This window comes from Ranitomeya variabilis, chromosome 7 (genome assembly GCF_051348905.1).
Source record: "Ranitomeya variabilis isolate aRanVar5 chromosome 7, aRanVar5.hap1, whole genome shotgun sequence".
Lineage (NCBI taxonomy): Eukaryota > Metazoa > Chordata > Amphibia > Anura > Dendrobatidae > Ranitomeya > Ranitomeya variabilis.
Window position 1 is genome coordinate 173,373,410 of NC_135238.1, and position 17,811 is coordinate 173,391,220.

Consider the following 17,811-nt stretch of genomic DNA (forward strand, 5'->3'; position numbering starts at 1 on the left):
GACTGCAACTCTGTGTCCTCGTTATTCATCGCACCCCACACCCCAACATCATCACGTTCTATCTTCTCTGGACGCCCCTCAGCAGGGTCATGGACCAGGTCTAGCCACCGTATCCACCCCAGAACTGAGACACAGAGGCCCGGTACCGGGTGCCCCTCGGCCCTGCGGCAGTGGGGGCACTCCATTAGCATGGTTGGACCTCCTAAATTATATATAAATAAATCGCAGACTAGGGGTAAGTGTAACTCAGGAAGGGACTGCTCATTGTTTGAAGTTGGTCATACTGTACAACTGAAGGAAGGATCATTATAAATAGTCTGCTGACATAACACTATGTTTTACATGAATCTAGAATTATCCAACTTTACACATTACATTAATAAAAAAACATTATTGGGCGTAACCAGCAGTTATAAATAACCTCTTAGTAACTCCAAAAAGGAAAATGATCTTAAGAGAGACCCTGTCATCAGGATTTTCTACCACAAAAGAATGGCATGCATGTAAAGGAGCGTCAATGCAGATTAATTCCTTACCTTTTTTGTATAAATACAGTTTGCTGTCTTTAGAGAAAGCTGTAGTTGAAATTATATGCTTAAGAGTTTCAAGTGCAGTGGGCAGGCGCTGCACTTACAGTTCTCCTGCCTCTCTTCCTTTTCCCCATTCTGTTGCCTGCCTTGTGTGAGTGACTGACAGATCTATGAAACATGATTGACGTGACAGAACAGTCAGGGACATGAGGCAGGCAAAGGACGGGAATAGAGAGAGGGCACAGAAGAACTGTAAGTGCAGTATCCACCCCACTGCACTTGCAAATCATTGCCATACAATGTCAACTATGGATTTCTGTAAAACTGCATAATGGAAGAAATGTAAGGATTTAATCAGCATGAGAGCCCCTTTATATTTACATGCTATTAGTTTGGATATAAAATCCTGATGATAGGTTCTCTTTAAATAATCTTAAAGGGTACAAGTCATAAAAAATGCTATTAACCTGCAGATATGGGGTTAATCTGCATGTTAATAGCGTTCTGAACGTGCCCTGCACCAGCACTTAGACTCCCACTGCCAGAAGGAACAAAACTTTATTTCTCCCACTAGTGTTTGTGTTTCAGTCAAAAGGGTGGCTTCAACCTGGGCCAAGGACTGGCTGACAGCTGGCCCTAATGCTGAGCCATAGTCAGTCATTTTCAGAACGCATTCACAGCACCACTCTTTATGCACAGAAAGGTAACTGAACCTGTGCCGGCGTCATCCCTGTGACTAAAACCCAATGATGTTGGGGAGCAATAAAGTTAATTTCCTCCTGGCATCTGGAGCCTAAGTGCTGGCGCAGGGCAGGTTCAGAACGCTATTAACCTACAAAAAAAGAGGTAAGTCCAGCAATCTCAGAAAATGGAAGAAAAAATGGGAAAATGAAAATATCACATTTAATTGTACAATTAAGAACAGGTAAGTACATTAAAAACATTTGAAAAAAGGGGATAGACATTGGGTCTACAAGCTATCTATGCAACTCTTAATCCAAAAAAATATAACATGAAGGAGGAAAAGAGTAATTGGTGGTAATAAAATACAAAGGTCTTGGTCAAATAAACCAACAATGAATAATAATAACTGAAAATAAATAAGTTGTGCCTACATCAAAAACAGACAGCTTAGTGATGCCTAAGAAGGAGTTAGGAATTTTGATTATAAGTAGTGATGAAAGAATGTACTCGTTGCTCGGGTTTTCCCGAGCACGCTCAGGTGGTCTCCGAGTATTTGTGACTGCTCAGAGATTTAGTTTTTGTTGATTCAGCTGCATGATTTACGGCTGCTAGCCAGGCTGAGTACATGTGGGGGTTGCCTAGTTGCTAGAGAATCCCCACATGTAATCAAGCTGTCTATCAGCTGTAAATCATTCAGCTGTGGTGAAGAAAACTAAGTCTCCGAACACTAACAAATACTCAGAGATCACTCGAGCATGCTCGGGAAAACCCGAGCAACGAGTATATTCGCTCATCACTAATTATAAGACAAAAAAAAGATTATCAATGAAACAGAATATATGGTAAATATCTGTCTCTAAATATTTTATTACATACAATACCTAATGGAACCACCCACTCCCCTAGCAGACCAATTGTGATGGGCAATATCTATTTAATTCCTTCCAGACCAGGTGATTTTTCGCATTTTGCATTTTTATTTTTTTCTTACCTCTCTTCTAAGATACATACCTTTTTTATCTGTCCATCTACATAACCACATGATGGCTTGGTTTTTATGGGACAAGTCATAGCTGCACTGTTGTTTTGACATCACGTTCGAGGAAGCAGTACTGATCTCTGATTTTACTGTGCGCCAGATTATCTCCTTACAATGCAGACTGACAGTGCACTCTCTCATCGGCTTGCCTTGTCTCAACAGAGCCGTTGAGGGAGCGCACTGTCAACATCCATTAAATAGAATATTGCAAAGTGACATGATTCTAATTAACATATGTAGAAATTTACAACCGACGCTCACTCTGTAGTGCAAGGAGTAGCCCAGCGGGTGAAACAGTCATCACTGATGATGCTTTGTTTCACGCGGTGGGGTAGAAGCTGCAACAGTATTGGCAGACTCTGCCTCCTGATGATGTATCATTTGAGTATTCCACCATGCTCTTTGGGTACTTAAGCGAAGTGTCATCAATAAGGACGTAAGTAAGGAAAAATCAGTTTGAGGAGTGAGGGAAGAGTAGAGAATTTTTAGTTAAAGTAAATTGAAAAAGAAAGTAGATTAATACATTACATAGACATTTAGGATTAAAATAAATGTTAACTTTGGACCACCCCTTTAACTGTAACTTCTTTTTCTCAATCTTTTGCTATACCCCTTGTGGCCAGAGAAGCTGGAACTGCTTATATAAAAGCCTAGTCCACTTGGCTGCATGGGCATATCCCTTATAACAGTCCTTGAACTAGACCATGCCTGACATTAACCCTTTTCCCTCCTAATCATCCCTGCAATCATCATACTCCCTAGTTGCACAGTGTTTACCTACTCAAGTTATAAAAAAAGAAACTGATGAACCTTGATTTACATTATCTCATGCATGACTCCCCCTGACGAAGGCACGCCGCCGAAACGCGCGTAGGGGCAGTGGCACCATTGTCTGAGTGTTTAGGTAAAGTATTCATTACGTACATTTTCTATATCCTATCTGCTATCTGCTATTTGCTATCATGCAGTTACTATCATGTTACTTGGCGTTCTATGTAGCGTGTATGTATATATATTATAGAAGATCACAATGGTAGTATAGAGACAGTGACCCCTTACTATGGGAGCTTAGCCTGATTTGTATCACTTGGCACCAGGCTTGATATGCTATTAGTATGATAGGATGTATGTATACTCCCTTTTGATTTGGTTATTATAAACATTCACTCAGTTTTGGTGCCACTTTAATCTGTTTTGGCTCATCTATATGATACACTTGTGGCTACCAGTTTTTAAAGTGTTTTTATTGGGATTATATCCCCTGATTTTGTTATGTTTTTTCTTCAATAAAGTTTATTATATTATCTTTGTTCTTATACGCATTTCTTTATATGATTATATTATCTCATGCATGTTTTTATTGTTTGTAATTATTCTACTTTATTCTACATTTCGTGATGCATTCTATTTCTAACAATAGATAAATAAATACAAAACAATATTTTAAAATAGTTAAAAGGGTAAACATTTCTACAATGCATAATGTATCTCTTCATTTGACAGATTTTTCCATCAGGAGTAACCAAAAACCAAAGCAAGCACAGATCATCATGGCAGTCCACTTGTTCAAGAAGATGGATTTTTCATTAAAATATCAAAAGTATATGATTCCAGTCTCTAATGAGCTCATCAATGTTGTTTTTTCCTACGTGAAAGGAAAAGTAAGTATAAAAAGAAGTTATGCTATGAATGAAGAATTCCAATCCTATTTACAGTATATGTAATGTCTGTTCTCCTGAAAAGTCTGCAATTCTACAGACTTGCATTTCCCATAAAATAATTCTGGAGCATTTTTTCCTTGAAATCCAAATGGTGCCATTTCCTTATTAGTCAATCTAGAAATATCTAACAATGGCTGGTTTCACAGATCCGACATTCATATTCTTAGCACAGACCATGATGACCGGACTGGTAAAAGATTTTCCTCACTGAATCTCTTGACTTGAGTATTATAGGGGCCGTCCTTCGACCACCTTTTATCAAATACCCAGCATTGAAACTCCTTGTTTTCCCCCAAATAAAAGCAGGTCCATTGTTTTAGATTAAATGGCCAAGTCAACCTTTATTCTAACAAACTTAACAATAAATAATCACTTTTTGGTTGAAAGAGGCTCTTGGAGTCCCAAAGGTTTGGCGGTACCCGAATATTGAACTCTTCCAGCATTACCCCCAGCCACAACTACCAGCTCGGGAGCACCTCCATCGTCAGAAAACCTTCTCCATTCCACCGACTCCCCAGGGATCTCACCCTGAAGAGTCACAAAACTCCGCCAAGCTATTACTAAATTCCAAACACATTTATAGGGTGCCATCTACTTGATGTACAAACCCATCACTATAATTTTTCACCAACTTCAAGAACCCCCTTGCACTGGCAAGCTGAAATGATTTCTTTATAAAAAAAAATAAATAAATAAAAGAGACCTAAAGCAACAGTAAAGTATCTACAGGAATTTCTGGCAATTACTAGTTGTGTACTAAAAAGAATGATTTATTTACTTGCATATAAAACCAGATGTAAAGGCAAGTTCACATGACCGTATAGCAGCGTATAGCAGCTACGCATTTCAAACACACTAGGTGTTCTTTGTCAAAACTTTGACAAAGAACACCTAGTGTGTTTGAAACGCATAGCTGCTATACACTGCTATATGGTCATGTGAACTTGCCTTTACATCTGGTTTTTTATGCAAGTAAATAAATCATTATTTTTGGACTCTTTGGATGCTGGAACAATCTCTTTTTTGTACTTTGATGTTATCAGCGTGCAACTACACGTGCTCCGTGCTTCCCCACACATAAGCTGCATCAGGTGATCTGTTTTTTTTCTCTGTCTTCTACTAGTTGTGTACTGTATGTGACAACAATATCCCATATTGTTTATATGCAGTAGGGTGGCAAGATGGAATCCCTTTCTTAAAAAGAAAAACATTCAAGCACGGCTGTCAAAACCCTGTTGTCGGGTGTCCAGGGACCAGGGGCTTCTTCCCTGTTCCAAACACCAGGGGGCCCTAGCTGGCACTGCTCCTCAGATTACTTCTGATGGTGAAGACACTGGGGCCACCTACCTTGCCTTAACTCCTAAATCTGTCCTCTGTCTGTACCCTTCTCCCACCCAGGTAAGATGGGAGTAGTAGTGTACCGCAATACACCAATCAGACTTAATAAGGTAATATGAACAGGGGTAATGGAAAATACCAAACATAGAAATATACACACACATATAACAAAGGTATGAACCAGGAAGTGGAGAATGTGGTTAAACCAAAGTAGGAGAAGAAAGAGGATTATCACACATTCAAAACCTAGCAACAATCACAGATAAATCCACCAACCACCTACTCAAATAACCACCAACAACCTCTAAGCCATGCAGCAAAAGCTAGCTCTGACAATGTGTGTTAGTCAGGACCCAGATTATATAGGAGATGGGAGTGGCTAACAGTGCTCAGCTAAGAGTCTTAACTCCAAGAGCTCTCAACAGAGTAGATTAACCTTTGCACTGGCAAAATAAATTTACACTGTTTAATATAAATGTGAAGTGCTTCTATTCAGCGCACGAGTAGGAGGAATCAGACTTTGTGGTCCTCTGGCTCCTCTCTGCCGTGGTAAACCTGTGACAGTAACCCCCTTCTACAAGGGACCCCTGGATACTGGGTTTATCAGTGTGTGCCACGTTAAAAGACTGGATTAGCCTGGTGCATGAACTTCAGATGCTCGTACCCACATACTTTATTCAGGACTGTATCCCTTCCAGTGTACCAGATAATGAAGCGACCTACGAACTAAGCAAGAATAAATGATCTTTGCTATCTGAAATTTGTAAATTTCCATCCACAATGACAGGGGATGGCGGTGGCAGTGATGGTACATCACGCAACATATTTTTGAGAAGAGATCGATGAAACATTATGTATCCTAAAGGTGGGACGCAAAGCAAGACGGAATTCTAAGGGATTGACAATGGCCTCAATCTTTCCTCAGGACCAATGAACCTGGGACTCAGTTTCCAAGCGCGAAACTTCAACTTAATGTTCCTTGAGGACAACCACACCAAGTCACCAACACAGGGCCAGACCCACCAAACGTCTCTGATCAGCCAAACTTTTATATTTGGACCCCATCTTCCTCAAATTATCAAGAACCCCTTGCCACACAGAAGTAATTGATGATGACAACCATTCTTCTTCAGGTATTCCAGAAGAAAGACTCCAATTAAATGAGCTGAACTGAGGATGAAACCCATATTCTCCAAAAAATGGGGACTTACAGTAGACTCATGACAACGATTATTTACTGTGAATTCAGCTAAAGGTAAGTAGGTATCCCAATCCTCCTGATTCTCAGATAAGTCTCAAGATTCTGGTTAACCCATTCAGTTTGCCCATTAGACAGCGGGTGAAATGCTGAAGAGAACGACAGATGGATCCCCAAACAAGTGCAAAATGTCCTCCAAAATTTGGAAATAAGCTGCACCCTCTGGTCATAAACAATATCAGTAGGGATCCCATGTAATTTTATAATCCCTCTGATGAAAATTTGCGCCAAGGTCTTAGCATTAGGTAAAGCGGCTAGCACAATAAAATGAGACATTTTACTGAATCTGTCCACCACCAAAATTACAGTATTACTCGCCATCATGGGTAGATCAGTAATAAAATTGACTGATAAATGAGTCCAAGATCTACAGGGAATCGCCAATGGTTGGAGACACCCCAATAGATGAGCATGAGAGGTTTTAGAACACGCACAGACACTACAAGCGGGTACATACTCCCGGACATCCCAATGTACCTCTGACCACCAAGATGTCTGGCCAAGATGGAATCATGCTATTCACTAGGAACTCTCAGATGGAAATTCACAGGTACAGTTTACCTAACGGACAAGCAGCAGGGGCATCCCCCTGAGCATCAACAAACTCTTTTTCAAGATCGTAGCATAGAGATGCAATAATCACCCATTTTTGTAGTGTAAGTGTAGAGACCGCAGGTAAAGAAGGATGCAGGGACAAATAGGAGCCAGAAAGCAAACAGCGTTTTTAACTTTTCTTTTAACTCCCAACCCAAAAATATAACAACAGTTTTCCACGCAGGGAACTTGAGTACAAGTATACAATATCACAGTAAATCCTAACTACTATATAGGAGGCCTGAACTATACCCGAAGAACGCGGCCGCGCCTCACTAGTACCTCTCCTACTAAGGTAAAGTCAACAACGTTCACTTATCAGTGCTGTCTCAGCGATGTAGTCCTGGTGGTGCGGCTCCGTCAGCGACGTAGTCCTAGTGGTGAGGGAAGGCGGTGTCCTCCGACGTCGAACCCAGGTGTAGATTCGAGTCCAGAATGTCTTTTGCGGTGCTGCGTTACCTCCCGCAGGCGGACGTTGATCCGAGATAACCGTTTCCACGTCCAGAGAGGAGTCTTTTTGAGGAGAATTAGCAGAATTATCAGTATCAGTCACAGCTAAGAAAAACCCAGGAGGATCCGGAGCACTCGGTGGCAAGATGCTCCCGGGGAGCGCGGTAATACTGTCCCCGAGCTGATCAGCACTACCCCTCTGCCTGGGGGGTCGCTGACGACGAATGCGCCTCTTTTTGGGGGCTCTGGTAATTGCCCGCAGTGTCTGTTGTACGTTTTCCCCCTGCTTCCAGCAAGTCCCACTGCGGCCTGCACACACACGACAACTGCGCTGCAGTTTCCTCTCCTCAGAGTTTTCCCGCGCTTCTCTGTCCCTGCTTTCGCGCGTTTTTCTTTTTATCCTCTTCTCTCCCTGCGTCACTCTGCCTCCTGTCACATGAGCCTGGCTTCCCATGCGCCCCTCAAATCCGTCCCCCGGAACCCCGACTCCCGGCAACAATGGTTCCACCCGTCTGCACAGCTCACCAGGTCCCTGTCCCCTACATTCCCCCACCCTGTATGCTCGCCAGTCCCCGGGCGAGGCCTTCGCACTGACAGGTCGCCCATCTGACGGGTTGTTCCACACTTGGGTCTGTCTAGTGTGTAAGTCAGGACTGTAGCGAGTTGGGGGTCTACCGGCAGTAGAACGTTCAGAACGTCGTGGCTCGGGTCCCTGTGTAGGGGGTGTTGGGGGAATGTCGTCAGCGGAAGGGTGACTGGTCAGGGGTAGTGTAGTAGTCGAGATAGGGGGAGTATTTTGACGCCGTTCTTCTTCTTCATCATCTTCATCCCACCAATGGTTGTTGGGGGACTCAGTCGTAGGTGGCTCTTCCCTGATTGCGGATTCTGGGGTGTCCGAGTCAACAGAGCGACACAACCGGAGCATGTTGCGATGAAGAATGCGAGTACCTGTACTTCCGTGGGCCTCAGACTGCACTTCATATACAGGTCCATGCGGGTCTATACGGCGAAGCACCCGATAGGGTGTTTTTTCCCAACGATGGTCTAACTTGTTTTGCGGTCTTTGCTCTCGAACGAGTACTCGATCACCTGGCCGGAACTCTGGGGGTTTTGCTGTAGGGGTGCTCCGATGCTCCACTTCCCGAATTCGAGTGTGTACCAGTCGGTGTAAGGTCTGCAGCCGATGCCGATGATCACGCACCCACGAAGCCATCCCTGTTCGGGGGCCTTCTTCCTCCGAAGACAGTTCCAGATCTGTCATGCCTTTTCCTGGGCGCCCAAAGACCACTTCATACGGGGTGCGTCCTGTGACTTGATGAACTCTATTGTTGTAGACCCACACTAGGTCAGACACATACTCCGGCCAGCGGGCCTTCTGATCTTGTTCTAGCGCACGCAGCATTTGAAGCAAAGTCCGGTTAAACCGCTCACAAGCCCCGTTTCCCTGGGGGTGATACGGTGTGGTGCGTGACTTATCAATGCCGTAGAGGCGATGCAGCTCTTCCATGACTTTGCCCAAGAAACAGGCGCCTTGATCCGAATGTATTCTCCTCGGACAGCCGTAAACTTGAATAAAGTTCTTACAGATAGCGCTCGCCGCCGACTCAGCCGTCTGATCACGGGTAGGGGTGACTACCGCGAATTTTGAAAAATGATCTACCATAACGAGGCAGTGTTCGTAGCCTTGATGCGCTGCTCCAATGGTAATGTAGTCTATCAATAATACTTCAAAAGGGGCAGACGTCGTGATGCTCTGCACAGGCGCCCTTTCCTCCGGTGACTTGGTTAGCTCACATTGTCGACATTGTCTACAGGCAGTTTGTACTTCCGCAAGCAGCCGAGGATGATAGAACCGAGTTTGCAGCCACTTAAACGTCCTCTTCACTCCGAAGTGTGCCCCGGACTCTTGAGCTTCTTTAGCAACTGCGGCCACCACGGGCCCTGGTAAGACCATCTGCCAGGTCGGCTCGGAATCTGCCTGAGCCATGGTTAAGTGGCATAAGAGCCCGTCCTGAAGAGTTAGGCGCTCCCACTGCCGCAGAAGAAGGTTCAGGTCTGACGGGAGAGTTTGTCCAGGGGTTCTCACGGGCAATAGACCATTCGTTATCCACTGTCGCAATGGAGCTAGTTCCTGGTCTTCCTGTTGCAGCCGTATCCATTCGTCCCGACTCTGAACCAACAGTCCTGTAGCCGTTCCGTTCCCGGTCTGTTCCCGGCTCACAGCCGTCCGAGCAGCGCCCCCGATGGCGTAGGGGATTTCTTCTCCCTCCAGCTCCTCATCTCAGTTAGTTCTTGGGGGGGTTCTTACGCAGACGAAATAACGCGTCAGCATGAACATTCTTCGCTCCTCGCTTGTAGAGGATATGGTATCTGTACTTGGCCATCCGGGCTACCCAGCGCTGTTCCAGGGCACCCAATTTCGCATTTTCCAGATGTGCCAATGGGTTGTTATCCGTGCGTATCAGCACCTCGGAACCGGCCAGGTACTCAGCGAACCGCTCCGTCATAGCCCACACCACGGCCAACAGCTCCACCTTGAAAGAACTATAATTGTCCGGGTTCAACTCAGAGTCATGAAGAGACCGACTCGCATAGGCGATCACTCTCTCCCGCCCATCCTGAACCTGAGACAACACAGCCCCCAATCCCTGAGAGCTGCCGTCGGTGTGTAGGATGAACGGTTGCGAAAAGTCCGCATAAGCCAACACCGGCGGCTCCATGAGAGCTGTCTTCAAGTCCCGGAACGCTGCTTCTTGTGGCTCCTGCCATTGTATCTTCTTTCCCCGTTCCTTGGGGGAGCTTCCTTTCAGCAGGACTTGTAGATTGTGAGAACGGCGAGCAAAGTTCTTCACGAAGCGCCGGTAGTACCCAGCGAGGCCCAAGAACGCCCGTACATCCTTGGCGGTCTCCGGTGTGGGCCACTCCTGGATTGCGGCAATCTTCTCCTGCGATGGCCGGACTCCTTTGGCGGACACCACATGCCCCAGGTACTCGATCTGTTCCCGGAACAAGTGACACTTCTGGGGCTTCACCTTAAGCCCGTATTTCAGCAACCGGTCTAGTACTTGCTCCAGTCGGCACAGATGTTCCTCGAATGTTGGAGCATAGATGATGATGTCATCCAGATAAATGAGAGTGGCCTCGAAGTTCAAATCCCCCAGACACCGCTCCATTAATCGTTGGAAGGTGCCTGGAGCGTTGGCCAGCCCAAACGGCATTCGATTGAACTCGAATAGTCCCATGGGAAGGATAAACGCTGTCTTAGGATGATCTGCTTCTGTCATCGGGACCTGCCAGTATCCGCTGGCTAGGTCTAAGGTGGAAAAATATTTGGCCCGACCCAGCACGGAGAGAGACTCCTCGATACGGGGAAGTGGATAAGAGTCTCGGACGGTGCATGCATTTAGCTTACGATAGTCCACACAGAACCGGAGCGTGCCGTCCTTTTTCCGCACCAGCACGATCGGGGCAGCCCACGGGCTCTGACTCTCGCGGATCACTCCCTTTTGTAGCATCTGGCCTAACAACGTCTTTACTTCCTGGTACATCTGCGGGGGAATCTGTCTGTACCGCTCCCTGATGGGCACTGTATCTCCGGTCGGAATTCCATGTTCGATGGCCGTGGTACAGCCAAAATCATCTTCATGTTGTGCGAACACTTTAGCATAATGTCCAAGGAGTCGCTGCACTTGTGAGATCTGTGATGGATCCAGGCCCGACAATTCCGTCCGCATGTGCTCCAGAATAGTTTGACCCTTTCGAAACGCTATTGGCTCAGGATCCTGCGTAGACCGGACACTGACCATCCAGGGATCAGGGGAATCCACCGTTAACTGCAAAGTATCTGGAGGGGGCATCACTTCTAAAGGTCGTAACACTTTGGCCATCTCACTTCGGACCCGTAGCACGACATTGTGTTCGTCCACATTCACACATCGCACTGGTACGGCTCCATTTTTAACAGTAGCCAGAGATCGGGCCACCAGCAGTCCTGTGGGCAAAGGGGATGTAAACGTGGGCTCAATCTGTACTTGTACTCCTTCTAGAGGGATGCGGGCTCGTATGGGCAGGGATATAACAGTCTGTCCTGGGGGGAACGTCACCTTAGCTGTCGGGGAAGTAATCACTCTCCCTAGTATGTCTCCCTCTTGACAGGTCTCTTGTACCCGGACTTCTCTCACTAACTGTCTGAACACGGAGCCCTGAGGTGTACTGGTCCCCCACTGATTGAGTGTCTCTTGCGTAGTCTCCCCTAACAGAAAACTGCCAAAATCTTTCAATACGTTCATCCCCAAGGTCACGGTATGTTGTGGGCTGGGATCTCCCCGAGTTAACACAACCCCCCGGCGGCCCAGGTCCTTCCCACATAAAGATATTTGCATCCAGGTGACCCCTTCCACTGGGATGGGCAGCTGATTGGCGGCCTGTAACCGAATTACGGGACCACATTGGGGTCTGACTGTCAAAGGAAAGTGTTTTCTAAAATAAGCCTCGGGCATAGTCGTGACTTGGGACCCGGTGTCCACCAGACAACGGACAGCCCGCCCTTCAAACTCTGCCCAAACCAGGGGGCAGCTGGCAACCAAATTTCCGGGATTTTCACCACCCATCCGCGGGGACTCTGGCTCCGAGCGTCGTCCCCTTAGCTCGGAGCCCTCTAGTTTAACGCCTGACGGGACGAGGCCCTCCCTCTCCGGGGGCACTCCCGTGCGAAATGTCCTGCCTCCCCGCAACCATAACAAGCACCGGGGACCGGATAATATCCTGGATGAGCGCCACGAGCTGGACTCCCAGACCCTTGCCCCCGGGGTAGCTCCCTTGGGCTTCGCGCATTCTTTTTAACTTCAGCCAGTTCGTCCCTGATTTGTTTGAGCTCCTGCCGCATCTCCTGAACCCACGACGGCTCACCCCCTCCTGGTGCAGCGGTCTGGATAACCCGAGTCTCTCCTGTCAGGACCGTCACCCCCCTCTCTTGCTCCCGGGTGCGGGCCTCATTGCCTATGTCGGAGAAAGTCAGGCGCGGGTCGACCCGCACTCGTTCACGTAGAGCCTGTTTGGTCAACTCATCTTGCAGTCCCGTCACCAGTTGGTCGCGCAGGGTCACGTCAACATGTCCCATCCCCATACCATCTTTCCGCACGATCGCAATGTTTAGCTCTTGCAGAGCATTCATGTACTGAGTGACAGTCTCGCCTTCTTTTTGTCGCCGTCCAAACAACCGGGCCCGCAGCTCTCCCACGTTGGTGGGATCCCCGTGCGTCCCCTCTAACACATTTAACACCCCGGTAAAAGTATTCCGCTCTGTGGGGGGTCTCAACATCACTGAATCTCGGGCCTCTCCGTCTAAGGCCATAATGGCCACCTCTGCTTCCAGGGCCGGGGTCATAGGATGCATTCTCAGCAGCCCCCGCATCCTTTCAGTCCAACTCCACAACAACATGTTGCTCCCATTAAACTTGGGCAGGTTATTCAACATGGCCCCCAATGAGAGAGACGCTCTCGGGCCAGCCCCATCCTCCGTATCTTCTGGCTCCCTCTTTGGATCCTGCATCCTGCCGACTACGCCAAATGTAGAGACCGCAGGTAAAGAAGGATGCAGGGACAAATAGGAGCCAGAAAGCAAACAGCGTTTTTAACTTTTCTTTTAACTCCCAACCCAAAAATATAACAACAGTTTTCCACGCAGGGAACTTGAGTACAAGTATACAATATCACAGTAAATCCTAACTACTATATAGGAGGCCTGAACTATACCCGAAGAACGCGGCCGCGCCTCACTAGTACCTCTCCTACTAAGGTAAAGTCAACAACGTTCACTTATCAGTGCTGTCTCAGCGATGTAGTCCTGGTGGTGCGGCTCCGTCAGCGACGTAGTCCTAGTGGTGAGGGAAGGCGGTGTCCTCCGACGTCGAACCCAGGTGTAGATTCGAGTCCAGAATGTCTTTTGCGGTGCTGCGTTACCTCCCGCAGGCGGACGTTGATCCGAGATAACCGTTTCCACGTCCAGAGAGGAGTCTTTTTGAGGAGAATTAGCAGAATTATCAGTATCAGTCACAGCTAAGAAAAACCCAGGAGGATCCGGAGCACTCGGTGGCAAGATGCTCCCGGGGAGCGCGGTAATACTGTCCCCGAGCTGATCAGCACTACCCCTCTGCCTGGGGGGTCGCTGACGACGAATGCGCCTCTTTTTGGGGGCTCTGGTAATTGCCCGCAGTGTCTGTTGTACGTTTTCCCCCTGCTTCCAGCAAGTCCCACTGCGGCCTGCACACACACGACAACTGCGCTGCAGTTTCCTCTCCTCAGAGTTTTCCCGCGCTTCTCTGTCCCTGCTTTCGCGCGTTTTTCTTTTTATCCTCTTCTCTCCCTGCGTCACTCTGCCTCCTGTCACATGAGCCTGGCTTCCCATGCGCCCCTCAAATCCATCCCCCGGAACCCCGACTCCCGGCAACAATGGTTCCACCCGTCTGCCCAGCTCACCAGGTCCCTGTCCCCTACATAAGAACTAGTGATGAGCGAGTGTACTCGTTGCTCGGGTTTTCCCGAGCACGCTCGGGTGACCTCAGAGTATTTATGACTGCTCAGAGATTTAGTTTTCATCATCGCAGCTGAATGATTTACCACTACTAGCCTGCTTGATTACATGTGGGGATTCCCTAGCAACCAGGCAACCCCCACATGTACTCAGCCTGGCTAATAGCTGTAAATCATTCAGCTGCCGTGATGAAAACTAAATCTCCGAGTAGTCATAAATACTCTGAGATCACCCGAGTGTGCTCGGAAAACCCGAGCAACGAGTACACTCACTCATCACTAATAGGAACCTGTTCACAATTATCTCCACCTCTAGGAAAACAAGATAATGCATCTGCCTTAATGTTCTTGTTCCCTGGCCTATGTGTGAAAAAAGTCTAATCAAAAATACAGAATAGATTAGTGCATGCTGAGATTTTTTTATGTGAACATTTGGTCTGTGTTAAAAAACACTATAATCTAAGCAGCCATTTTGATTGATGATCCCGTGCTGTCAGTTTTTCTCAGAAAGCAGGAACAGTGAAGTCAGCGCTGATTTGACGCAGTGCTTAGTGACGTAACAATCACTGAAATGGTGCCTGCATGGAAGGTGAGTAGAGGTGTTATTATTTCAACAAGTTGTGGGAGTTTCAGCTCTCTTCTAGCCAATGGTGTACTGCCAATGGCCGGATGCCACCCCCATCATTCTGCCTCGGTGTCTGACGTGGCAGAACAGTAGGCGCGATTATGTCATTAAAGCGCTGTACTGAGATGTGCGGCGCTTCACACCACACACTCAGGAGATTGGAGCATCGGGTGGAATGAGGAGAGGTGAGCATTGTATATATTATTTTTTTAAATCAGTGACTGGTGGCCATAATAGAGTATGGAGAACCATGGGGGGTGCTTTATATTGTATGGAGGACCGTGGGGGATGCATTATATTGTATGAAGGACCATGGTGGGTGCATTATATTGTATTGGGGACCATGGGGAGTCATTATATTGTATGGGGGACTGTAGAGGTGCATTATATTGTATTGAGGACCATGGTGGGTGAATTATATTGTATAGAGGACCATGGCGAGTCATATTGTTTGGAGGACCATGATGGTGCATTATATTGTATGGAGGAACATAAGGAGTCATTATATTGTATGGAGGACCATGGGGAGTGCAGTATATTCTATGGTGAGTGCATTATATTTTATGGAGGACCATGGAGGGTGCATTATCTTGTATGAAGGACCATGGAGAGGGCATTATATTGTATGGAGGACCATGGGGAGTGCATTATATTGTATTGAGAGCCATGGGCAGTATATTATATTGTATGGAGGACCATGGAGATGCATTATATTGTATGGTGGATCATAGAGGTTGCATTATATTGTATTGAGGACCATGTGGGTGCATTATATTGTATGGAGTACCATGGGGATTGCATTATGTTGTACGGAGGACCATGGGGAGTACATTATATTGTATGGAGGATGATGGGGAGTGCATTAAATTGTATGGAGGACCATGGGGAGCTCATTATTTGTTATGGAGGACCATGGGGAGTGCATTATACCATATGGAGGATTATAGTGGTGAATTATACTATATGGAGGATTATATGGGATTCATTATAATATATGGGAGGCTATGTGTTGCCATTATAATGTGTGCAAGCAATTATACAGTATGAAGGTTTGTGTGGGGTCCACCATACTGTGTGGGGGCCATTATACTGTTTGGAGGGTAAGTGTGGAGGGTATTATACATTGTGGAGAGGTGGGGGCCATTATACTGTATCTAGGCCCATTATACTATATGAAGGGCTGTGTGGGTGTCACAGTCAGGGGATCATACTGTGTTGGGGTCACCATACTTTGCCTTGGAAGTTGAGGTGGGGTAAAGTAGGGTCATTATACTTGCATGTGGAGGCCAATCTGGTGGAATTCACGATGGGGATATCATACTGTGTTTGGGGGATACTTTGTTACTTTGTTGGCATCATACTTTACGGGGCAATGAAAGAGGAATCTAGGACTTCAGCATGAGTAAAATTGCTATGTAAAGACTGGAAAGATATATATCTTGGTACCGTGTTAGCCAATGGATAGAAAAATATTTAGAATTGAGAGTCCTCAGTGGTTGATACCTTTTAATTAAAAGGTATCAACCACTGAGGACTTTCAATTCTAAATATTTATACAAAGGCTGGAGACTTGTGAGATTTGCTCTTCTGTGATCCTGACAATTATTACAAAAACCTGTAGGGGGGAGGGAGGGGGGGGGCAATTAGAACTTCTGATATGGGGCCACATAAATTCTATGTACGCCCCTGCTGGTAGCCACTTGGATACGCAAAGGCTCAGGGTTTTTATATCAAAACAGAGTAAAGTTTATAGTCCTTCATAAACTTTACAACTCTAAAAATAAAAACAGACTTTTTTTCAGCACAAATTAATAATAAAAACAGTCCTTTCTCTGGGTAAGGCAAAGTAAATCAAATGGTCTCATAAGCTTGGTATTACAGGCACTTCTCAGTCTCTAATACAGACTATCCACCATGAATGGTCTTTCTTTAGCCATCCCAGTTGCCTTTTATTAGGTCTGTAAGACCCAGACTGGAGTATGGAAACAACCTTTAACAAGTAAAAAGAAAAAAGTTCCAGCTCTCAGAATATCACAATGCGAAAACAAATTCACTTTGCTAAAATATTCTTTTTAATGTGTAAAAATAGCAACTAATTTAAAAAAATATACAGTGCCTTGCGAAAGTATTCGGCCCCCTGGAACTTTCCAACCTTTTCCTACATATCATGCTTCAAATATAAAGATACCAAATGTAAATGGTGAAGAATCAACAACAAGTGGAACACAATTGTGAAGTTGAACAAAATTTATTGGTTATTTTAAATTTTTGTGGAAATTCAAAAACAGAAAAGTAGGGCGTGCAATATTATTTGGCCCCTTTACTTTCGTGCAGCAAACTCACTTCAGAAGTTCATTGTGGATCTCTGAATGATCCAATGTTGTCCTAAATGCCTAATGATGATAAATAGAATCCACCTGTGTGTAGTCAAGTCTCCGTATAAATGCACCTGCTCTGTGATAGTCTCAGGGTTCTGTTTGAAGCACAGAGAGCTTCATGAAAACCAAGGAACACAACAGGCAGGTCCGTGATACTGATGTGGAGAAGTTTAAAGCAGGATTTGGATACAAAATGATTTATAAAAGTTTAAACATCCCAAGGAGCACTGTGCAAGCGATCATATTGAAATGGAAGGAGTATCATACCACTGCAAATCTACCAAGACCCGGCCGTCCCACTAAACTTTCATCTCAAGCAAGGAGAAGACTGATCAGAGATGCATCCAAGAGGCCCATGATCACTCTGTATGAACTGCAGAGATCTACAGCTGAGGTTGGACAGTCTGTCCATAGGACAACAATCAGTCGTACACTGCACACATCTGGCCTCTATGGAAGAGTGGCAAGAAGAAAGCCATTTCTCAAAGACATCCATAAAAAGTGTCATTTAAGGTTTGCAACAAGCCACCTGGGAGACACACCAAACATGTGGAAGAAGTTGCTCTGGTCAGATGAAACCAAAATCAAACTTTTTGGCAACAATGCCAAACGATATGTTTGGCGTAAAGGCAACACAGCTCATCACCCTGAACACACCATCCC

General features: G+C 46.0%; 1 protein-coding gene across 2 annotated transcripts in view; it reads left to right on the top strand.

The window, feature by feature from the left end:
- The window catches only part of LOC143784254 (putative methyltransferase DDB_G0268948), a 150,102-nt gene that overhangs the window by 43,815 nt on the left and 88,476 nt on the right, over positions 1-17,811 (top strand). For both annotated transcript variants that reach the window (XM_077272278.1, XM_077272277.1), the window contains exon 2: positions 3,757-3,914. In XM_077272278.1, coding sequence (XP_077128393.1) covers positions 3,804-3,914 — 111 coding nt within the window. In that variant the 5' untranslated portion in view covers positions 3,757-3,803. The remainder of the gene's footprint in view (positions 1-3,756; positions 3,915-17,811) is intronic.